Here is a 25,661-nt window from a genome sequence, read left to right on the forward strand (position 1 = left end):
GGACTTTGGAATAACCAGTGGAAGGGGCAATCTTTGCTCACACCCTCCCACCCCCACTCTAAGCAAAAGAGGGAGCTATTTGTTTCTCCACATTGCTGAATAGGAGAGCATTGTTTATTTGCCCCACTTTCATCATGAGCATTCTAGTTTTGGATTGCCCTGACTTGCCCTTGGATTGGGCAGTTCTTTGTAACACTGCTTTGGGCAAGGGTTGTGGCATTTACTTCCCACTGCCTTTTAGAAAAGAGAGGTTGTTTGTCTGCACCCTCATCTACTTCCAGGATCAAGTATGAGCTTTGATAGTCAGCATCAACCAGTCTGCATTGTACATCAGTGTTTGGGAGTAGCATGTGTTTGTTCCCACTAAAGGAGCCCAAAAGGACATCTAATACTGTGTGTCAGTATTTCTGTGTGGAGTTAGACCATCTTGCCAGGTAAAGAGTTTCAACGTATTATTGTCACATGTTGTACCAGTGCTTTATAGCAAGGTACAATTTGCATCAATGTCCTTCTTAAATGCATGCACACATTGTTATGTTCTCTTTTCTAGTGTGTGGACATCCTACAATTTCAAATCGAATTGTCGGAGGAGAAGATGCCCTGGATGGGTCATGGCCCTGGCAGATCAGCTTAGAGAAAAATGGTCATCATATCTGTGGAGGGTCTCTCATAACCAACCAGTGGGTGGTCTCTGCGGCTCACTGTTTTTCTAGGTAAGTCTTTTCACTCTGGTACTGTAGTCATTCATTAGGTAATTGCACCATATTTATTAGGAGTCATTGGTGCAGTATTCCCATATGTAATTCCACTCCACCTGATCATTAATTGCCCAGTGTTTTTACACAAGTTTCTCCAGGACGTGGGAACACCAGACCTGATTTTACTGGCCAGCAAAAACTGCTGGTAAAAACGCTTTGGGCTTCGGCTGCACAGCAGCCAGGCCTCGTTTCCCTGCGCCTCCCTCCCTCCTTTTTAGGGAAAGAGATTATACCACACAGTGGCTTCCTCCACCACTGCCTCGCAGAGAAGACCCTGCTCCCATTTACCAACTGCTCAGAGCAGGTGGTAAAAGTGAGTGTTAAACCCTATGGAAATGGGAATGAAGTGCAATTTTAGGACGTGTGAAAGTGGGTCCACATAGGTATTGCTGATTCCATGGAGTATAAAACGAAAAGGGAGGTCTCCTTAGAAATCCAATACGGGACAAGGAGGAAGGTATAGTAAACAAACAAGCAAGTCCCTACAATACTACCCACTAGTCGTGGTAACTGAAAAGGAACACATTTCGCATTCACTGAGCACTCAGGAAACCACTAGTGCCACAAAAAACATTACATTATCATAATCATAAAATAATATAACAATCAGTATAGTTTGATCATAAAAATGATTACAATTTATTCAATACAATACATAATTCTGCACAGAAGTACCATAAAATACAATTAAGTAAAAAATGTGTCAATCCACATAGACATATTAAAACAGAAAAAACAGGTTGATTTTTCTGTTTTAATATGTGTAGTAATATGTGGGAGTTTGGGATATTAGGATGGTGTCATCCGCGAATAGTAAAGCTGTGACTACCTCGTTACACAATTTCGGTGAATCGTGGTTACATTGGGCTAGGTAGAGGGGAATATCATTTACAAACAGAGAAAAGAGGGTTGGGGCCAGTACACACCCTTGCCTCACCCCCCTTTTCACTGGGATGGGTCGGGTTAGTTCTCCGTTCCTTCCCCACCTTACTTTTGCAAAGTTGTTAGTATGCAGTTTTATGATATTAACCAACAATTCATCTGGGACGCCCATCTTCTTTAAACATTCCCATAAGGAGTGGCGTGGTACAAGATCAAACGCTGAGCGTAGATCCATAAATGCAACATATATGCTACACTTCTTTATCTTAACGTATTTCCAGCATATACACATAAATCTGTACACTTGATCCACAGTACTGGTCTTGGATCTGAAACCTGCTTGGAATTTGGAGAGGATTTCAGATTCTTCAATCCATATTAAAAGCCGGTTTAAAATATGTCTGGCAAAAATTTTCTGTAAAATATCAATTAAACTAATCGGTCTATAGTTACCCGGGTTGTACCGATCCCCTTTTTTAAAAATGGTTACTATTTCAGCCCCTTTCCACGTTTCAGGGATCGGGGTTCCTAACAAGATCGAATTACACAAGTAATTTATGTAGGGACACCATACCTCGATGTTATGGGTGAATAAATCACCAGGTAATTTGTCCGGACCTGGGGCTTTACCCGCCTTTATTGCTTTTATAGCACACAGAGTTTCCTTGGTGGTAAATTGCACAGGATTAATACCCTGAATGGGAGACTCAGTGTCACTATGTTCGACCGGAGGCCCAGCTTGGTCATACAAAGCCACAAAATGGTCAAACCAGACCTTTTCATCCAAAAAGAAGTCCCTATTGGAATTGCCTGTTTTGTTACCTTTGGCTATTAAGTTCCAAAAAGTACATTGGTCATGTTGCTTGGCGGCACTCAAAAGGTCTTCCCATATTCGCTCATCCCATTCCCGTTTTGCATTATACATAAGGTTTTTGTATGCTTTCCTACATTCTCTAACCCACAGCTGGTCTTTGGACTTAACGGCAATGATTAAGTTAGTCTTGGCTAGATGACACTGTTTGTTATACCATGGCGTCTCTAGTTCCAATTGCCTGTTTGTGTTGACGTTTTTGTTTGTGTAGTTTTTACTCAGGAGGGGAGTTAGTGATTCCACAAGGTGGTAGTGCATTTTCAGAACCTCGTGGGAACCCAACCTTAAGTTTGCGTATTGGGGGATGATGTCTGAGAAGGTGCTGTAGATTCCACAGAGTGTCTCTTCCTTAGCTAAGATATGAGGCCATTTAATTGCCTTCCTATTGTTGGAAATGACAACCTCAGCAACCTCTCTCTCAATTTCCATCCTGCTATCATGTTCCAAGAAAGGGTCAGGGGAAAGCTGTAACTGTAACGGAAAGTGGTCACTCTCTGATCTATTCACAACCTTAAATGCCAATAGTAAATACCAGAGGTTGGTTGAGATTAGCATGAAGTCGATCAAGGATTTAGACAACCCCTTACTATATGTGTTGTTAGCCGGTTTGTCTGAATCTAGTCGACCGTTACATGCCCGCAACCCATGGGATACAGTCAATTCAAATATTTGCATAGTAGCCACTGTACATTTTACATACTTTGTATTGGCTAGGGGAGGAATGTCAAACGCTCTGTCTTCATTTTCCAATAATTTTTCGAGCCCCTTTATGGGCTCAAACTGGCAGTTGAAATCCCCGCCTATGTATATTTTAGACTCAGGTTCTAGATTAGCTAGATAGGAACTAAGCTGTTCAATAACCAGTGATGACTTATTTTTTGGGGAAGGTCTGTTATAGACATTTATCATGTAAACATCTCCCATGTTCCTAGTAGATAACTTGACACCATGTAGATCATTGGAGGCAAAATGCAGGGGCGATAACACAACATCTAGGGATATGCTTGCCCAGATGATTAAGCCCCCAGAGGGCCTACCTCTTACTGATGCGGTTGCCCCCTTAAAAAATGTTTTGAAGCCAAGTCTATGTACGATGTTGGTAGCCCATGTTTCCTGCAAGAGAATGATTTCGTGCTCTTCCATAAATGAGCTCCAGTTTCTATCACCCAGATTTCTAGACAGCCCTGCAATGTTCCATGACAATATCTTTAGATCTCGGTTAAATTTGCAAGTTCCTTGGTCGATTGGGTTGCTTCTGATCAAGGGTTCACCCTCATTAGGGTTGACCTGGGGTGCCAATGTAGGCACCTGGTTCCGATGTTGTTTGCTGGGCAATGATGGTATTTGTGGACTGTTACCCTCGGTGCTGCCTTCAGCAATTGGAGCTGGCCCTTGTTGGTCAATTGCTTTTTTTCCGAGTATTTTCCCTGATTGCTTTATTTTGGGATTTCCATTCCCGATGTGCTGGTCCTCCAGAAGGGAGTTACTGGTCGTGTTTATATGTGCAACTTCTTCGTATATTTGTCAGTTGCCCCACCATGACCAATTGTTGTCCGACCCTGGGATAATCGGAGGTATTCTTCCAATTGGGGTCGGGGGGTCGAAGAAGGAATATTTGTTGGCCAACAGTCCTGACTGATGTGGTACTCTGCTATCTTGTTTCCTTTGTATTGGATAAAAATAACTGAGGTCGCAGGTCCCAATTCCTCGATTGTCGGTTCGCGGCTGTTGGCTGTATACAAGCTGGGCAACAGAGGGGTCTTTGAAGTTGACCAAGATGCAATCCCCTTCAATATCTTTTGATCTTGTTCCCACCCAACTGACTCTTCGAACCTGAATGACTTGACAGTTGACTGTGTAGGGTAAAGGTCTATTTTCCTTTAGCCAATATAGGGTCTTGTTTTTTAGTTCGTCATAAGTTTCCCTTTTGTTCGGTTTCAATGGAGGAACCCCAGTAAGGACTACCACGTATGGTTGACACCCTGGTGGAAGATGGGCGTTGGGAACCCTTTTAGGCACTTGGGGATTGGTGTTGTAGCCAGATGATTGAGCATTGGTGTCATTGCTGGTGCCTGCAGGTATCCTTTCGCTAGGTAATTTAGTGGATTCCCTGGTTCCTGTGGTGCTTGTATTTATTGATTGTTTTGTTTTACGTGGAGCTGGCTTTGGTGGAGCAGCCAGTTGCGGTCTATCACTAGATGGTGGATCTTTCCGGGGCTCCTTGCTAGGTCCTCCCAATTCTGTGTTAGACCTGCTTAGGTCCGTTGTCTTGTCCCTTTTTGCTTGGCGAGGTGGTTGGGCGGTTTTTGTTATTATTGGGCTTGTCTCAGATCTTACAGTTTCTTGACTGATCTTTGTGCTAAGTTTTACAAGCGATTTTAGAGCAAAAAAGTTATCCAGGGACGTTTGTTCAAATTTGTCCAGCCGGTCTAAAAGCCCTTTCAGTTTTTCTGTTACTGGCAACAGTAAGGATGCCATGAGGGATGCAATCCGTTCCATCAGTATATCTGGTACTGGTAAGTCTGCAGGGTTGTTAGGTGAATCAATGGTCATAACGTTATCAGTAGGGTCTTTTAATTGATTACACTCTAGGTGTTCATTGTATTCGGTCCCATTGTTTGTGGGGTCAATTGCTGCTGTTTTGCAGTGAGCTCCCACATTCATATAATTTTTGCGAATTCTTTTTAATGCTTTTATTCTATAGGCTTTGCGTGGAGTGACCGGTCTTTTCCGTTTTAGTGCAGCCCTTCCTGTCGTTTTAGGCGGTGATTGAACGATGTGATTTAAGGGGGCATCGTGTATCGTTATTATAGGCAGGACCGGTGGTGCTGGTATTTCGCCATTTGTAGCATTTCTTGTTCCGGTATTAGTTGATGTCTTACTTTGGGGTACCGGGTCAGGTGCAATCTCAAAAAAATCGCTATTTGGTCTCAAATCAATGACACAAGGTTGCATGTCGCCAGGTATGTGGGGAGCAGTTGTGTCTACTGGCATGATGTTGTTGGATGGAGATTTGGCCTGTGCGAGAGACCCCATAGAGGAACGTTTGTGAGCCAGATATTCACGTGACAGTCTACGTTCCGCTAGAATAATCTCCTTCTCTACCACTGATACTGCACGGGTAATAAAATTGTCCATAGTCCCCAGAGTGGTGTTTCCCCCTCTCCGTGAACATCTACCTGAGCGGGTAGTCATTGGAGAGTATGCAGACATGTACAGAAGCTTAACACTGTTAGATGTATTAGTGTTATCCCTCTTCTCAATAATCTGCTTGGCTTACCGGAAATGTCGGGGGGGGTGGCCCGTCCCGGCCCCTGCTGGCCCCGGACGGCCACAGACGGCCCGCCCTTTGCCCGGGCTTAGCCCGGCGTCCCGCTTGCGTCCCGCAAGACGGGGCTCTCTCTTGATGATGTAGGCGAGGCGGTGGTGGGCGGGGCACTCAGGGGGGCGCTGACCAGATGTCAGGTGGTCAAGCAGGGACTCCTGGGATAGTGAGTCCCTGCCGCGCTACCCCTGCAGCCTCCTCTGGTGATTTTCCCCCTGTCACGGCAAGCAGGCAGGGTCGGTGTTCTTAGAGTTGGTGGGACCACCCACAAAGCGCAGCGGGAGCGGCGAGTTGCTGGCTTTAAAATCCGATGGGCAGGCAGGCAATCCTCCACAGCGTCTCTGGGCTCGGCTCAGCAGTGGGACACACAAGGCGGCTGAGGCCGCTCCCTTTTACAGGTCTGCCGGTGGGGGGCGGGGCACTCAGGGGGGCGCTGACCAGATGTCAGGTGGTCAAGCAGGGACTCCTGGGATAGTGAGTCCCTGCCGCGCTACCCCTGCAGCCTCCTCTGGTGATTTTCCCCCTGTCACGGCAAGCAGGCAGGGTCGGTGTTCTTAGAGTTGGTGGGACCACCCACAAAGTGCAGCGGGAGCGGCGAGTTGCTGGCTTTAAAATCCGATGGGCAGGCAGGCAATCCTCCACAGCGTCTCTGGGCTCGGCTCAGCAGTGGGACACACAAGGCGGCTGAGGCCGCTCCCTTTTACAGGTCTGCCGGTGGGGGGCGGGGCACTCAGGGGGGCGCTGACCAGATGTCAGGTGGTCAAGCAGGGACTCCTGGGATAGTGAGTCCCTGCCGCGCTACCCCTGCAGCCTCCTCTGGTGATTTTCCCCCTGTCACGGCAAGCAGGCAGGGTCGGTGTTCTTAGAGTTGGTGGGACCACCCACAAAGCGCAGCGGGAGCGGCGAGTTGCTGGCTTTAAAATCCGATGGGGAGGCAGGCAATCCTCCACAGCGTCTCTGGGCTCGGCTCAGCAGTGGGACACTTAGTCGATAATTGGCTGGGTCCGAAGTTTGTCCAGCTTTGTAAAAAGGGGCCAGAATTGATCCCCTCGTTATCAGGAACGTCTTGGCTCTCCAGGATGTGATTAAATAGAGTTGTCAATGTCTCTACCCAGAATTGTAGGTGCTCTTTATAAACAGCTTGAGGTAGGCCATTTGGCCTTAGGGCCCCATCCTGACGGCTACTACTAATGATTATTTCCACCGTTGTCGGTTGAATCAGCCTGGAGAGGTCTTTTCTGATGTTATTTTGACTCGCTGATTTTAAAGATCCAGTTACAATGGCTGCCCCCGGTACATGTCGCCCAGGTGTTTGCTTTAGGTTTTTTCTGGAATATTTGATGTCGAATGTTGGAATTTCCTGTTGGCAGATTGGTTGACTACCTTCCAGAATTCTCTTGAGTCTTTGCGTTTCGAGGCTTGGATAATTTTGCACCAATACTGGTCAAACTCGATTTTTGTTTGGGACCTTATCGCTTTTTTGTATAATATCTTTAGCTTAGGTAAAGTCTCTCTCCAGACTCTTGAGGACGGATTGTTTCTTAATACCCTCAAAGCGTGGTTCAATTTATTTTTGGCTAAGGACAGTTGCGCTGAGATTTTTCTTGGAAAATAATTCACTATAGTTGTTCTAGCTGTTTGTCGGGCGCATTTTTCTCTCAAAGGAGCATAGAGAATGGCCCCAAATGATCCAGAGGATATTGACATGTATCTTTTAGTGTTTCCCAAAAATCTCTGGCTTGATATTCAACTTTCACAATGCCGGCTACCGGCCACTGTACTTTTTCTAATAACTTTTGTACTGTGGCGTAGCCTATTTGTGGAACAGATTGTTTGTGGAATGTAATATTTAAGTTGATCATTTGTGGCTGATGGTCACTTTCCAACTTATTACCCAAACTGAAACTTGTGACCATATGATATAGGGGGACCGATACTAAGGAGTGATCTATAACTGTGTAGGATTATACAGAGCGATATGATGGCTGTGCTGAAATATCCGGTGCCACTCAGCCATTTATACTAGTGAGCCCAAATGCTCCAGGTTGTTTGCCGCTTCGTTCCCCTTTGTGTCCGCCCATTGTTTAAAAACTTGGATAGGTGGACATGCTAAATGTGATCAATAATGTCGATTACCTGATTCCTAAATGTGATCTGGTGAAGGTTCATATTAAAATCACGAGACAATAGAATTAGGGGCCTGGATTAATTGATTCTTTTTGTCTGGTTGGATGGGATGAATATAAACGTTTATTATCAACAAGGGTGATACATTAAATGAGTGGCTGGACCAAACCTTTATTGCCTGTGCATTTGGGTGATCTATCTTTACTTTTTCAGTTTTTACGTCCACTGATACATACAGAGCTAGTCCCTGTGCAGCATGTCCAATTGTATTTGTTTTAATTGCCGTTTTTAGTGTAGCATAAATAAGCTGGGAGATCAATTTCTTCTTGAGCCCATGTCTCTTGCAGGAGCACCATTTGAAGTCTTCTGATAAAGGATAACAAAGTCCTTATCATCCCTCTTTGCAGAAAATCCCCCAATATTCAATGCACAGACTGCAACAGTATTTTCTTGTTGGCCGATTAGCGACCTGTTTTATTTTTTTGTGACCCAGAAAATAGATCACCAAGACCAGTCAGAGCTTTGGTGTGGAGCTTGACTTTCTGTACCTTCCTCAGTGCATTTCTCTTCCAAGATAGCTGTGGTGAAACTACACGATTAAATTGATAGACTCCTTGCCTCTTTTAGAATTGAAGTTGCTACTAATTTTCAATTATTCGCCAGATTTTTTTGACCCTTACTTGCACCATGAGCGCCCTTTCTTCCTTCCTCACTTTCTTCACAGGCACTAACCACACGACCTTCTGGGAGGAGGAACTGTGGATAGGCTTTCTCCTTTTCCCTTGACATGGTATTACTCCAGTTTGCAAATGCCTCCGTTTCTGCTCACACCTGATCAGCTAAAGCACTTGCTGTCCAGGTGATCAATGTCGATTCTTCCCCCCCCCTATTGGACTATTTAAAAATTTGACCAAATAGATGTTGGATGTCTCAGTATGACTTAACGCTGGTATTTCTTTGGCCATGTGTATCATTGTCTCTGTTTATTTTGTCAAACTGACCCCTTGACTTATATTTTGGGTGGAATGTGCCTTTGCAGAGGTTATTAGGTGGATTGATGTAAAACACTGGGGCTCTTAAACTTGACTGAACTAATCAAACTACTACCTGTTCGTTGGAGCCCTGCTCTACTATTTGCGAACACTGTTGTAACGCTGTACAGTCTTGTTCATGGCTCCATATTAGTGTTTTTGTTTGTTATTTTGGCTTTATAGAAAATATACTTTTTAATGGTGGTTAGTTGGATTTCTCCTTCAGGAGGCCGATCACATATATTACTGTCCGTTTGTGTATTACCTAACATGCTACCAGCCTGGTTCTTTGGGCTGAGCTGTTTGCAATCATAATCAGCCAATGTTGTAGTTGGCCCCTTCTTGCCTAATCTAAAGTGGGCTTACTAACGTTGATTCTGAGCCAAATTGTTGATCATTTCCCTTCCTCCTTGATGGTACTTTAACTTAGGCGGATTCCGAATTAGCCCTCTTTGCATCAATGAATGCTTCCTCTACAGGATCTTCTTGCCTTTTGTCTGGAGTAGCAGCTGACTTTGTAGCCTTTGCTAGAAAAATAGCATAGACTTTGCCTGATTGACCACAAGGGAGATCCTCTGGACATTGGTTAACCTTCTTATAATGAGTTTTCCTGAGTCTATTATGCTGTCTTTGTGAAAGCTGGCCCAGTTCCCCCTGTGAGGCACACGTTGGCACTGCATGTACCTTTAAGGCTCTCCTTACTGGCCCCTTGAGGTTTGATAGATGAAATCGGTGATGAGAACTGGGGTCCAAGTTGGTAATCTGTCTGTTTTTACGCGACTCCTCAAATTCCGTCTTTTGTTGTTCCCACTCCGCATTGGTTATCTCTCCCATGTCATCTCCTACTTCAGATGAGTTTCTGAGGGTCAATGTGGTTCCAGGACCCTTTCTATCCGGATTAGTTTGCTCTCAAGAGTCCATTACGACAGTGTCATTATGTAACTGCCCCTTAATCTCTGCAAGCACAGTTTCTAGCATCTCTGGGACTGATGTCAGTGTGTCTAATACTGGGCTACAAGCACAGGCGGAGGCACAATGTGCATCGAACCCTTTGCACTAACTAATTTTTGAGTCAATTGCAGAAATTCTAGAGCCATTGTATTTAAAAGATCCACCTGAATATCAAGCTTGCATGACTGATGATTGAAATGAGTGTGGCAAAATGTCACAAGTATCGCTTCCTTGTTCCCTGGGAGATTGGTTATGAGGAATGTCGGCTTGTATAAAAATGGCAGGGGTATCCGGCGATGAGACCCAGTTACGACTGAACATGGGCCCAGCGATTCTACTTCCACTCCCTGGAGCTCCCCCTGAAGTGATAAGAAGACCTTGTCTAGTTGGGCCTCAGTCCCCAAGGGTGTGGTGATGATGTGTTGACTTGACAATGGGTCAATCTCGTCAATTTCTGAGTCTAACCCCCGCTTGAGTTCCTTGCCGTTAAGGCAATTTATTTTGGTTTTAGGACTAGATGTGTTGTGGGGGGTATGATAATGTACCTCAGCTGTGACTTGGATGACCTTGCCTGAATTGAAGATTATATTTGGCTTCTTGCCTCTTTGGGATTTTTCCATAGCGATTGAAGTATTGATCGCTCCATCCGAGTTTTTGGCCGACTCCAATTGTAATGCCCCTAACTCCTCTGCTCCTGTGTTCTCGCACCTGGATGCTTTTTGTCACCCAAGATTCCCATTCAAAGGAACCCTTTTTTGTTTTTGGGCCATCAGTGGAGATGGGCACTTTAAGATCTGCATGTACTTTTAGGGCATATTTATGATCTAAGGTGGAATCGTCCTGCAGGTGTTGCTGTATCGGGCTTTGATGACCACTTGAGTGAATATCCTTACAATAAATAAGTATTGCGTCAACTAGATTCTTTAAATAAATACATTTCCTGCACTCTTTTCCTTGCAAGCCGAGGTTAAGTGCTGGAGCTTTGAAGGGAGAAAATACAAGCCTTTCTTCTTGTGCTACCAAGTCTAGCAAGAGTTATAGTTAGCTGAACTATAATGGCTGAATTTCACTGGATTTGTATGAGTGAAATGTCCCACTAACTATAACGTCCCTGAAACCGGTGGTTTTTTCAGTGAATTTCAAAGGTTTTTTAAATGCTAATTTCTCACTATGCCTACAGAGGTAGGACATGTGCAGAAAGAGGAAGAAAGGCACAGAAAAAAGCAACAACAATCCAGAAAGAGGCAACAGAATTTCAGAAAGACGAAGAAAGGTGCAGAAAGAAGCAAGAGATGTGCACAAAAAATCAACAGAGGAGCAGAAAGAGGCCTTGTTGCAAAGTCATCCTGGGCCCCCAACCTTCAGCTGATGAGTACTGGTGGTAACTGACTCTGACTAACCAGGCCACGAACCAGTGCTATGCTAAAAGACACTTTGAATACAGTGAAAACACCTACTTACACATGGGGACACTAGGCAACGGTCTGGCGCGCTCTGTCTGGAATGGTCAACTGTTCCTCCTCCCAGCTCTAGACGTCCATCACAGGGGCTGGAATCATCGCAAACCAGGACATCATTAGCCACATCCGCGCTTTGAGTGGCTCGCCATCTCTTACGACCTAACCGCCTCTAGTTGCACAACTCTCTGCAGCATGGCCTCACCCTTGATCTACGCCTGGTGGTTCTTACAAATACGGCCTGGTGGCTGATTGAGCTTTGCTTAGTTCTCTACTTCACAGGATGCAAACAGTGGAGATCTTTGACTTCCTATGTGTTTGCCACCCCCCCACATTGGAGTCCCACAGGAGGGTGACTTCTCCGGAATGGCCCGCCTGCGGGATCCCTGGCTGTCCCAGTTAGACTCTGTACTTACCTGGCCCAGTTGGCCGTTTGTTTATATGTTATCTCTATTCTCTTTCTCTCCCTTTTTTCTTGCGTACCGTTTTCCCTTGGATGTGCCTCTGATGGGGGCTGTGATGTTGCAATCCTCTGGGGGTGCGCTGCATGGTGTCTCCTGGACTTATGGGCTCATTCGGTTCTCTGCCTATGTCTTTTTCTAATTTACTTTGTATCTCTTTTGACTATCTGCCCTTTTTCCTTAGATGCATGATTTTGGGGGGCTGCACTCTCTCACTTCTTGGGGGTTATCTTTCTGAGATCTGCTGGCATGTGCCTTGCCGGTTCTGGGGGCTAGGCTGTTCTTCTTGCCCTTTCACTGCAGTGGCTGGTGTATGGGGGGAGCTGGAGGGACTAAATACATGGATGGGTGGAAGGGGTGCGAGGTATTCCCATTTTTGCATTATGACTAATCCTGTTAAATTCCTCTCTCTATGTGAAGGGGCTGAACTCCTCTAACAAGCGTCGCCAGATATGGCGCTATTTGCTCCAACATGATCCCGATGTGGTTTTCCTCCAGGAGACCCACCTGCTCTCCACTGACACCCGCCTTAAGTCTCACCCCAGGTACCCCTTCCAATATTGGGCATGCTCTCCTTCCAAGATTAGCGGAGGGGCCAGTTTTTTTAGGCTGGCGAGGAGCGACCCCTAGGTGTACGGCTGATGACGGGGGAGGTTTCTAAAGGTTCACATGGTCTGGGGCCTGGGTTCTTGCACTTTCATTAACATTTATGCACCTAACCAGAATCAGGATGCATTTCTTCGTTTGCATCTGGGGGCCCTCCTCCGCTCTCTGGCCTGGAACCCTGAGTGGGATCGTACTGCGCAGGCGCATCATGCTGCTGGGGCGATGTCAGCGACACTGCGGGATGCCATCACTGACTTCGGTCTAGTCGATGCTTGGAGACACTTACACCTGGACTCTTGAGATTACTCCCTCTTCTCTCACGTACACAGCTCGTATTTGTGTATTGACTACTTCTTCCTTTTGTTCCTCTTGGTCTATATGCTGTGCAGCCCGGAAATCTCCGATATATCTATCTCGGACCATGCACACGTCTTGCTCACACTCCAACCTCGTGATGCTCGTAGAGAACCCCTCCCTCGGTGGAGACTGCCCCCCTAGGCCCTCAAGACCCTGTGGATGTGGCAGACATTCGCAGGGAGATTGAGGCCTTATTTATCGTCAATTCCCTCTCTGATAACACTGAAGACCTCCAGTGGGACGTCTTCAAAACTACTATTCAGGGGGTCATCACATCAATATCCATCGTCCGGCCCAGGGAGGCGCGTCTGGTTGAATCCACCCTTTCTAGGGATATTAAAGCTTTAGAACGCAAGGACTATGTACATACAGCCCTTTGCAACAAGCGGCTCCTCGCTGATCTTCGCGGCCATCTGCGCTTTCAGCGTCCCAATAAGGCGGAGCAGCTATTAGTCAATCTCAAAAAAATTCCACACGGGTGGGGATAAGGTTTGGGCATGCCTTTCACGGCGCCTTCAGGTTCAGACTACCCGATCTCACATAACTAGGCTTAAATGACCAAATGGTTCTTGAGCCATCTCGGAGGTGGACAAGAGTCTTGCACTGGAAGCCTTCTACAGGGATCTCTATGCACATGCTCCCTGTCCTCTGGACTCTGTCAAGGCTTTCCTCGATTCCTGCCCTTAGGACCCTATTGATCCCTATTTCACGAAGCTACTTGACGATCCTTTTCCCATGAGGGAAATAGCTAAAGTGCTAAAGCAGCTTCCTATAGGTAAAACTCCGGGCGCTGATGGCTTGCCGCATGCTTTCTATGGGGTTTTCTATCGCAACTATGGGACTATTTGCTCCATCTCTTTAATAGCTTTACTGATCACTCGGGCCTCTCCCCCACGATGAATGAGGCGGTAATAGTGCTTATCCCCAAGCCTGGAAAGGATCCAACCCTGCCCGCCTCCTTTCGCCCTATTGCCTTGTTAAACACTGCGCCAAGATATTCACAGAAATTCTGGTGAATCGATTGGAACCACATCTTCTGGGTCTCATTGACCCCGATGAAGTAGGGTTTCTCCGTCAACATCAGGGGGCGGACAACATCCGCAGGATAGCCCACTTAGTGGAGAAAGCACGAATCAGAAATATCCCTGCCTGTTTGGTCTCTCTAGATGCCGAAAAGGCGTTTGATCGCGTGGCCTGGGGCTTTCTTAGGGCTGTCCTCCAGAAGGTTGGTCTGGGACCTGGGATGATCTCTAAACTGATGGCACCATATGCGAAACCCACCACTCGCATTCAGTTTATTGGCTCTCTCAAGGCCCGTATTCCTATTCATCGCGGTACTCGCCCGGGGGGCCCGCTCTCCCCCTTACTATTTGCCCTTGTGGTTGAACCCCTGGCTATTGCTCTACACTGCGATCAAGATATATGGGGTATCCCGATGGGTGGCTTTGAGCATAAAGCCTCTCTCTTTGCTAATGACCTTCTCCTATCCCTGTCCTCTCCATCGACCTCACTTCCTGTGGTGGCGACACTCCTGGGGTCCTTTGAAGCTGCTACCGGGTATCGGATCAACCTTGCAAAATCCCATGACCTCAATCTTACACTTTCGGCCCTGGAAGTCCAGGGACTGCAGGACTTGATCCCGGTGCAGTGGACTGAAGTTTCAATTTGCTATCTGGGCCTGGGCCTGGACCTGGACCTGACCCCTACACTTGCGTCTTGGACCTCGTCTAATTGGCCCAGATATCGGAAGTCTATATGAGCGGAAATGCATAGCCTGGCACGCTGAAAGCCATGACTACAGTGGAATGGCATTTGATCCTTCACCTGCTGGGAGTGCCGAGACAATCCATCACCTTCTGTTGGAAAAGACCCCATCCTCCTTCCATTGCTGGTTGGTTCCTTCGGCTGTGGGATGTCCTGGCCTTAGAATTACTCACGGCGCAGCTTAATCACATGGACACACGATTTGAGCGCATTTGGCAGCCCCTTATACGCCACTTCACCAAGACTGATCATTCCTGCCTGATGCCCCACCGGCTGCGTGCCCTTCAGCTGTTTGGAGACTCCCTGGAGCCCTTCTCTCGGGGTCACAAACCAGAATCCCCAGAATGGCTCACTTGAACTAGCAGGCGGGTCTCTCTGCCCCCAAGAATCCCGGCCTCCATCCTGGGCCTTGACTCACCAAAGTGCATGCAGCATTGATCCCCTCCACCCAGGAGGGCAGCTTCCCTTGCTAGCTTACCCCTTCTCTCTCTGTCCCTTCATCTCTTCCGATTTCCTTTTCTTTCTTTCCTTTGTTGTGTGTTTTTGTTCTTTTTCAATATGGCAGAGGTTGTCTGGTATTGTCGCAGTGCGAGGTATCTCCTCTTCGTGAGGTGAAGGTTTCATAGTTGCTTGGGCTCAGTTCACTAAGACCCTACTGTATCCCCAGCTGTGGTGCTATCCCACGTTTCCAATGGAAGACCGGACTCTGGACTGGATTTTGTACTTTTGTTCCTCCCATATGCTTCTCCTGGGCTTAGGACCTTCGACCCCGTCGTTTGTAACTTGGGAGGGTCCCATGCTTTACATCGCACTTGTTTACCATAATTTCTGGAGAGGGGGTTGCCCAGATGAGCCGCTTTTACACCGATATCTTACTGTACAAGCTTAGCCTATGATGCCTATTCACTGTTGTTCTTACTGTGGCATGTGCCTTCTATTTGCTTGTTTTCAATAAACAGACGTTAAACAAATAAATACCCATGGAAAATCATGGGGAAATGTTTTGGGACCCCCTTCTTCTCAGCCTCCACTTCACACTGATTACCCAAAGACTTTCCAAGGAGGAGCTGAGGGGGATGAACTGTTTTTGGAAAGTTTCATGAAGATTCATAATATGTCGCTAAAGTTATGAACAAAACAATACATCCTATTCTTATGGGAACTAGGTCCTAACTATAACTGAACAGAGGAAACTGCCACTGTGCTTTTTGTTGTTGTTTTATCCATTCAGTCTGTTTTATCTCTTCAATCGTGGCTGACTGTTGGTGATTCAATGGATACAATTTCTCCAATTGTTTCAGTCAATAGCAGAATTATTTAGCTTCTGGAGAATCTTATTTGTATCATTCTTGACTGCTTCTAACTTTTGTGATCTTGATGTTCCTTGTAAGGTCTCGCCTGAGCCAGCGCATGCGCTGTTCTGACGAGTCTTTTAGTAAGGGCTTCGGAAAATGCTACCACTGTGGCCTAGTTTTAGGAAACAAGGGAACCCAATATGCAATTGGTCATGGACCTTGGGTACGTATGTAGTTGCTAAAGACTGGGGTCCCTAGACTGTTGCTGAATTCACTCAAATAAATATAGGCTAAATAGCGTCTATATTCTTTGTCCAGCCGGACAGAATTTAATAGTCAAATGTATATAAAGAGATAAAACGATCAAAAAGTAATACAAGTGGGACACCACCTGGGTCCCTTCTACCACAATACGACAAACAAAGGATTGGGGAAACGGTTCAGGCAACAAAAAGAAGTCTAAAAACGTATCCTCATAGTAGACTTAAGTAAGATGGAGACACCATTGCAAAGTAATGCACCCCGCACCCCCCCTCTTACCCCATCAGCAAATAACTCAGCAAGAGCAGATTTTTTTCACCAACTGCAGGAGATGCTGCTAATCTTTGAATAAAAGATGCATTACAATGGCATCTGTCTGGACGGACTATAATAGCTCGAGAATATGTCTGTGCTGTGCTAATATTAGCAGACAGTTGTTTCGGTGCCTCAGCCAGCGCTGCCACCCTGCTTTCTCCGGCTGCTTGGAGCTGGCAAAGGACACAAAGCCCCCCGAAGGGCACCACCTACAAGCAAGCATTGAATAGGACTGGTAAATGATTGATCCCACTACAATTACCTACATTAACATCATCCTCGCTCAGGGATGCACCGGCCCATGGGGGCCTCTTACGGCAGCTCTGTCATTCCATCTCAGTCACTCACCCTGCCACGCCTGCTTCCTTATATGCGTGGTGTGTGTGCCGAGTACCGCGGGCGTACTCTACAGTCAGAGAGGATTGCAGGCACGGCTCAATGCCAAGAAGGAAAAGAGCCTCAGGGAAAGCCTTACCCTGGGCCGCTTGCCCTTTGGGGACTGGAGACCTTGAACACTGTGGCTCCTAAAACACAGGGGATGCTGGCTGCCAATAAGCCCTGGAATAATTCACATACATAGACCCCACACACTAAGTCAATCAACAGATAGGGGCTGGGTGGGGAAGAACCAGGTCATCTTCCTGCTTTAAAAATTGTTGAGCAGTATTGCAATTCATCCCGCTGCCCGTGAGTGTTTTTCAGGCTGCAGCTGCAGACCAACAGAAAGACATCCAAGAAATACGAGTGTGTTTGTGTAACGGTGAACATATGCGAAATGTTTCCATAATTTCTTTGTGTGTGTATGTGCTGCTACTACACATGATAACATCGAATCAAGAGAACACGTTGCTTACAAGACAGTTTTAATTACATTTTTATCTATACCCCTTGTCCCTATCTTACAGCGACAGGTGCAGCAGCACTGGGGAGTTATGAGACCTCTGACCCTGCTCGCAGGCAGGTCGCTCCCCACGTTGCTGCACAGCTCCGTCTGTCAGTGGTTGCCCCGCCGCCCGTACCCGAATTGTTTTGCCTAATTGTGTTGTCTCTGTGCCTAATTTGTCTCACTCTGTGGCTATATTGTTTTCTTTTCTTTGTGCCTGATTGCTGTTCCTCACCTGCCACGCTGCCCGTACCCGCACTGTTCTTGCTTAAATTTGTAGTTTTTTTCTGTGCCTTATTTGTTTTGCCCTGTGCCTTATCTATTCTTCTTTTGTGCCAATTACTGCTCCACGCCTGTTTTCCGGCAGCTGCGTCCCTGCGGCCCCGCCCCGCACTCCCAGTCGCCACCTCACTCCCACCTCCCAGATGCTCCTCCCTCCCAAATCCCCTCATATGGAGGCCGCGCAGCAGATGCGCACCGCGGGCGCGCGTAAGGCACGCCTAAGGCAAGCCCGTCTGTGCCCGTCCCTGCGTGGACCGCGCCCAGCACCAGAACCCCTGACCCCTGCAAGCGCCATGTCACCCGCATCTGCTACGACTCCAGCACTTTCCACGCACTCAACACCGGACGACCACGCACCTGCTGCTTAGCCACACCAAAACGCACCCATGGACCCTTCTCCTGCCAGAACTGCAGCTTCACCAGCATCTGACCCGCCAAACCACCTACCAAAGAACCCAACTACCTCAGATGCATCCTCCTCAGCACCCACTCTGCACGCAAACACACCGTAGAACTTTGGGACCTACTGGACTTCAACACCCCAGACGTCGCCTTCCTGACGGAGACCTGGCGGAACCCCTCCTCGGCACCCGACATTGCCATAGCCATCCCGGAAGGCTACAAGATCACCCCTAAGGACCGCACCAACGGAGTAGGAGGAGGAATCGTCATCGTCCGCAGAAACACTCTCAAAGTCTCAGCCAACACCGACGGCACCCTCAGCACCGCCGAACACCTGCACTTCCAGATTCACATGGATCCCAACACCACCCTCAGACAAACCCTCATCTACAGACCCCCCAGATCCAGAGCACAGTTCAGTGACTCCATCACCGACCTCTTCAGCACACATGCCCTCGCCTCCACGGACTACATCCTCTTTGGGGACCTGAACTTCGCCAACCTCGCCAACCTCGGACTCAGACAACTTGTCACTACACCCACCCACTCGGCTGGCCACACTCTTGACCCTGTCTTCTCCGCGAGCTCCCACGTCTCCTTCAACCACACCACGAGCTCCACTGGACCGATCACCGCTGCATCCACTTCACCTTCTGGAAACCCATCACTGCACCCAACAGATGAATCGCCGCTGCTGGAGCAAAGTCACTGAAGACCAGCTCTCCACCACCCTCGCCTGGAGCCCACCCACTGACCCAACCGAGCCCGACACGGCTGCTCGCAACCTCAGTCAGTGGATCGACGACTGCGCCACACCCTCCGCCCGCTCAAGAAGCCCTCCAACACCCACACCAGCAAGAAAGTCAGCTGGTTCACCAAAGACCTCCAGACCTTCAAGCAAACCTGCCGAAAACTCGAAAAAACTGGATCCGTGAACGCCCCCCGCAGACACCACCACCTCATCAGATCCACCAAAAGCACTTCCTTCAAAGACCGCCTAGACAACAATGCACACAACAGCAAAGAGCTCTTCAACATCGTGAAGAAACTCTCCAACCCCAGCTCCAACACCAACAACATCCCACCTTCACAAGACCTGTGCGACTCGCTGGCCACCTTCTTCCATCGCAAGATCGCAGACATCCACGACAGCTTCAACGCCAAGACCACCCTGGAAACCACTAAGATCCCCCCTGCCAGAACCACCACCCGCACCAACCTCCTGCTCTCCAGGACCAACATCAATGACGACGACACCATCAAGATCATGAACACCGTCCACTCCGGATCCCCAGCAGAACCTTGCCCACACCACATCTTCAACAAAGAAAGCAGCACTATCGCACCCCATCTCCAGAAAACCATCAACATCTCCTTCGAGACAGCGACCTTCCCGGAGAGCCGGAAGCCCGCAGAGATCAACGCCTTACTCAAGAAACCCAAGGCAGACCCCAAGGACCTCAAGAACTTTCGACCCATCTCCCTACTCCCGTTCCTGGCAAAGGGCATCGAAAACGCCGTCAACAAACAATTGACCAGCTTCCTCGAGGAGAACAGCATCCTGGACACGTCCCAGTCTGGGTCCTTCTGCAACCACAGCACCGAAACTGCCCTCATTGCCGCCATCGATGACATCAGGACCCTGCTAGACAACTGAGAAACCGCGGCCCTCATCCTCCTGGAACTGTCAGCCGCCTTCGACACGGTCTGCCACCGCACACTACGAACACAAGTCTACGATGCCGGAATCCAAGAGAAGGCCCTGGACTGGACCTCCTCCTTCCGCTCCAAAGCCACTGGGATCATCTGCCGCGTTCCCCAAGGCTCATCCCTCAGCCTAACGTTATTCAACGTCAACATGGCACCACTCACCCACGTAGCACGACTGCACAACCTCAACATCATCTCCTACGCCGACGACACCCAGCTGATCCTCTCCCTCACCAAAGACCCCCACACCGCCAAAACCAAGCTCCACGAAGGAACGAAGGCCGTCGCCGACTTGGTGGGGAACAGCCGACTGAAGCTGAATTTGGACAAGACGGAGGCCCTCATCCTCGGATCCACCCCCTCGGCCTGGGAAGACTCCTGGTGGCCGACCGCACTGGGAACACCTCCAACACCCAGCAACCACGCACGCAACCTAGGGGTCATCCTCGACTCCACTCTCTCCATGATGAAACAGGTCAACGCCTGCTCCTCCTCTTGCTTCAACACCCTCCACATGCTTCCCAGGATCTTCAAGTGGATCCCCACCGAAATGAGAAGGACGGTCACCCAGGCCCTCGTCAGTGGTAGACTGAACTACAGAAACACCCTCTACACAGGAGCCTCGGCCAAACTACTGAAACGGCTCCAATGCATCCAGAACACCTCTGCACACCTGATCCTCAACATCCCTCGCCGCAGCCACATCACACCCCACCTGAGAGACCTGCACGGGCTCCCTTTCAACAAGAGGATAACCTTCAAACTCCTCACCTACGCACACAAGGCACTCCACAACAGTGACCAGACCAGCGTACCTCAACAGCCGACTCAGCCTCTACACCCCCCACCCACCAGCTCCGCTCTGCAGACCGCGCCCTCGGCACCGTCCCCCGCTTCCGAAGAGTGACTGCCGGTGGGGATACCATAACGCTACTTACCACTTGTTGGGACCTGTACTTTTTGCCGCCCTTACCTGGAGAAGCTCTGTGCCTGGGGAATACAGCGCTGTGAGCGCGCTGACATCTCGACTGCTGTTCCCCCCGCCGCCGCTCATCACACCAGTTGCGGCCTCTGAGGGGGGGGACTACAGCCCCCATAATTCCCGGCGGACTGCCCCGCCCACCCACAAGCACTTCCGCACCCGGAGGCACACAAAACAGCGGTGCTTACTCCGCGTCGCGGGACGCGTGCGGGCGTAGCCGGGCTAAGCCCGGGCAAAGGGCGGGCCGTCTGTGGCCAACCGGGGATGGAGGAGAAAGGCCGGGCCAATCCTCTAACATCGCGACCATTGTGACATAACGGGACTCGGTGCTTAACCCAGCGTACCACCTGCCAGTATTGACTATATCAACTAATGGACCCGAGCTATTTTGGGGTAGGGGGGTACTTTATTACGGCTTTGGAAGGCGGTTCTTGTTTGCCACTACTCATGAGGAAAACTAGTCGAAGGAATGGGTTAGGTGGTGGTGGGGTTGGGACTATGACGCTTTCCTCAAACGGGCTGAACTGGAAATTAATAAGGAGATAGCACTAGTTGAGAGGAGACTCTCGCTAGAACCTTTACAATGTACAAATTTAAACTCTGATCAAGCCGTGGCCTTAGAGGCCTCTGGTAACATGTGCCCTAATCCAGATTCTCCACAGGTGCTGTTAGTGCCACCTTTGGATGATAGAGTACCTGTTTTACAAATTTCTAACTCAATTGGTTCCCTTACACTTAGTCCTTCTCCCTCCCCTCCCCTTACACGTACTAGGCAGTCTCGATTACCTCCTGGGGATAGAAAGAAAGAACAACCAGTGAAGAGAAAAGCAAATGGCCCCCCGAAAGGTAGCCGCCAACAAGCAAAGTTAGCTAAAAATAAAAACTCTATTACTGGGCTGGGTCAGAAACCAGAAAATCCTATTCCCCAAATGTTCCTTCCAGTGCCCAATCGCAGGACTAATACACAGCCCTTCCCTCAAACGGCCCAAATGAAGGATCTATGCCAGATCTGATTGGGCACATGGAGGTATTATTTGTAGGACTTCTTTGACCAGTGATGAAGAAACTTGAGATTATAGAACGTAGGCTAGATTCTATGGAAATATATCTAAAAAATGATCGCCTGCTTGATAGGGGGGCTCACAAAACAATAGCATCGATTTCCAACATTGCTACTCCCACTGTAACAACGACTAATGTGCAGGGAAACCTGAAGACCACTAATCCTATAGTTACTATAGCTCCTGATTTACCAGCAGTAACATCAAACACTAATCCCCCAGTAAAGCCTGCTCCCAAGGGTCCGAGTGGGAGATTATTTCCAAAGGCGAATAATTCGTCTAGGGAAGTCATTCTTCATTTACCCCCGGAGGCTTGTCCCTATACTATCATTTTGGCAAATGTACCCAAGCTTCCAGAAGGTGAGGTGGAGCATTGGTCAGCGTTAAAAAATAAGGTTCTACACTTTCTGAGCAAAAAAACAGTTTTGGGAGATTGCCTATATTCTAATTTTAAGATGGTTCGCAGGGTATCTTGGTTGGGCCACAAAAGCAAGGGAATGCAGGGGGACTGTGTCATTGTCAATTTTAGCTCCCCGGAACTGGTCAGACTTATTTTCAGGCAGACCGGATCATTTAGGATGCATCACAACTCTGTAAATGTGCTACCACTGGGTTATTTCTATCTTCCACGTTCCAACTTAGGAACACTGGCTATGGGTCAGGGTTTGCCATTGGATGCCCCCTTAGTAGTACTCTACCACTTAGTAATAGATTTGAGATTTTTAATTCACTAGATAGTAACGATGGACTTCATCTAGTAGAGGGTAGAGATTATGAGGATTTAGGGCCCTCTAGTAATGACAGAGAACATCCCCCCCCTGGAAACATTCCATTGGAAGTGACCACCCACTCTGGGACCGATGGTTCAGCAAAGAGTGGTATTGACCCAACTTATGAGTCATCTAAGGTGAGTCAATAGGGTGGCATAACACCAAAGGAGGGTAAGGCTGGTATTGGATGTCATGCACGACCCGACAGCAACAACTCTTCCCGTCTATCCACTCTGGTTTCGTGGAATGTGGCAGGGCTGAGAAGTAAGGTAACATCCTTGGACTGGTTAGCCTTTTTAGATACCAGGGACATAATTCTTCTGCAGGAAACATGGCAGGTGGCTCCGGAATTTAAACAAGGATATTTAAATTTTTATATTCCAGCCAATCCTAGCCCGCGGGGAGACCAAAGGGAGGCCTACTCACCTGGGTAAAGCAGGATAGTAGGTATTCCACTTTTCAGTTGGATACCAAAAGTCCAGACATTTTGCTAATTAAAATTAAATGCCCGGATTGTAAGGACCTATTTGTTTTTAATATTTACTCCAGGGGACTGCCGGGAGGCAAATCTACTGAAGTATTTGATCAATTAGACGTTCTCCTTGAGCTCTACTGTACCAAGGGTAACATTATTGTAGCAGGAGATTTTAACTGTTGCTTTGAACCTTTAGACAGCTATGATTTAGATCTTACTGAGGAAGAAGATCATATCTGGAATATCCCTAAGCTGACATTACCACCCATTAAAAGATGGTCAGAGGCCGCGCTCCAAGTTAAAGTTTTATGTCTAGAGCACGGTTTACGTGCCACAAATGGAAGAACGGTTTCCGATAAACAGGGCGCTTCTACCTTTAACAATGGTGTATGCCATAGCCGTATTGATTACATCCTCATTAATGAAGAGAATTGGGCTAGCATAGAGGATATGCGGATAGTGGAACGGGTAGAGAGCGACCATGAGCCATTAATTCTATCATTTAGGCTGTTCCAATTACCCAAAAGCGAGGGCCAACATGATTGTGTGGAAATAGCCCTTTCGAATGACTATAGACGGATAAGATGGGCTAATTGTGCAACGAATAAAGAAAGTATTGCTGCCATGAGGGATTTGACAGTCCAGGCTTTAGCGGAACTTCAGAATAACACCACTGTGGAGAAAGTTATATCAAATGTCGGTATGACCCATGACAATTTTTTTAACCAGTTAAGATGTTTTTTTGTACAAAAGGTGACAAAAAAGCAGATCGGGCCTGTTAGAAAGGAAGACCAATGGTATGGAAAGTCTTGTAGGGTTGCGTATAAGGCCCTATCAGATGCAGTAAAAACTAAAGATATGGCTAGGATTAAGACTGCCCGAGTCATGTATAAAAAAACACAATATAATGCAAAACGTGATTGGGATGAAGAATACTGGAGGGAGCTGCTGAGTGCCAGCAGAGAAAGATCAATGTGCTCCTTTTGGGACATGGTCAAATGAGGAAGAGGGATCAAAAGGGGCGAACCTATCAATTATGTTTCGCCTAATCTTTGGGTTTCACACTATGCGTCCCAGTTTGCGCCTACTGACGCAGATGGGGACGAGAGGGAGGTTCTTTCCAACTTAACCCAGGTCACCAATCATCTATCCTTCACCAGAACAGATGTTATTAAGATTTTGAACAATATCCTAAAGGCTAGAGCCCCGGGTTTAGACTCAGTTCCAGCAGACCTATTCATGCATGACAAGGAGCTCTGGGCTTCTTATATTCAATTGCTAGCCAACGGCATCGCTATGGGCTCACCCATACCGGAGACATGGAAGGGTGCCGAGATTATCCCGATTTTTAAGAAGGGGGAGTGCTCGGACCCAGGAAATTACAGGCCGATCAGCCTTATAGCTTGCATACAAAAGGTGGTGGCAAGGCTATTACTGCAGCGAATCCAGGGGTGGATTGAGGTTAATGATGTTTTATCGCCTCTCCAGGCCGGGTTTCGCAGCCACATTAGCACGGTTGACCAAGTTTTTAGATTTGTTTTAATTTACTGGCGGGTGGTGTTTTTAGGGGGGGGCACGCTCTTTGCGGCTTTCGTTGATCTTAAGTTAGCGTTTGACTTGGTGCCACGCGCAAAAATGTGGGCAGCTTTCCAAGATCAGGGCATGCCACCGGACATCCTCTCCCTCTTAATTAGACTACACGAGGACAACTTTGCCTGAGTCCGTTAGAACCAGCAGGGGAGTGTAACTGATAAATTTCCAATCACCAGGGGAGTTTGCCAAGGGTGCGTACTAGCCCCGACACTCTTCTCACTTTACATCAACAGGGTGATCAGCTACTACGAACATCAACCAACCGATGCTCCCAAGTTGGATGGTAAGCTGATCCCCCTGTTGATGTTCGCAGACGACACGTTATTAATTTCAAAAACCCAACAGGGCCTCCAGAAGGCCAATGATGTTTTTGAAGTCTTCTGCGTTGATCATGGACTTGTCATTAACACAACTAAGACAAAGTTCATGGTCTTACATAAATACAAACATATTAGAGGGAAGGCGGTTATGAATGGGGTTCAACTTGAACAGACCCAAGTATTCACCTATCTGAGCAATACCCTATCATCTAAATTAGGCTTGAAATATCACACAAACCAGCTGGTTACGAAGCATGCACAACTGGCGGGAGCCCTCACCAAAGAATTTTATCTGTCACATACCAGGCCAATTACCCCGGTCCTAAAGATCTATGATGCTAAAGTTGGAGCGGCAGTCCTTTATGGGGCGGTATTGTGGGGACTTAGTAATCTAAGGAAGTTGGCGGGTGAGCAAAGTAAATTCCTGCGCAGTATCACAAGTCTCCCGGTTTCAACCCCCTTGATTCCTCTCCTTTACGATCTGGGATCTCATTGCCTCGAGGACATGGCTCGATATAGATCAGCCGCTTACTGGAGGAGATTATGGGTTACCCCAGAACTCTCCCAGTATGCTCGGGTCTTCCTTGAAGTTAGAGATGCCGATAGGGCCAACAAAATATAATTCAATGTCCATGGATCAAAACATAATAATGGACAAGTTCACAACAGTTTACTGAAAAGATAAATGTTTCCTCACAATACTTATAGCTTACTATTCTGAA

The 25,661-nt window shown here is 47.7% G+C and overlaps 1 protein-coding gene across 2 annotated transcripts in view; it reads left to right on the forward strand.

The window, feature by feature from the left end:
- LOC147703583 (uncharacterized) overlaps nt 1-25,661 on the forward strand; it is a 1,699,045-nt gene that overhangs the window by 1,324,665 nt on the left and 348,719 nt on the right. For both annotated transcript variants that reach the window (XM_086931923.1, XM_086931924.1), the window contains exon 21: nt 551-713. In XM_086931923.1, coding sequence (XP_086788049.1) covers nt 551-713 — 163 coding nt within the window. The remainder of the gene's footprint in view (nt 1-550; nt 714-25,661) is intronic.

Source organism: Lissotriton vulgaris, chromosome 7 (genome assembly GCF_964263255.1).
Source record: "Lissotriton vulgaris chromosome 7, aLisVul1.2, whole genome shotgun sequence".
NCBI classification, from domain to species: Eukaryota; Metazoa; Chordata; class Amphibia; order Caudata; family Salamandridae; genus Lissotriton; species Lissotriton vulgaris.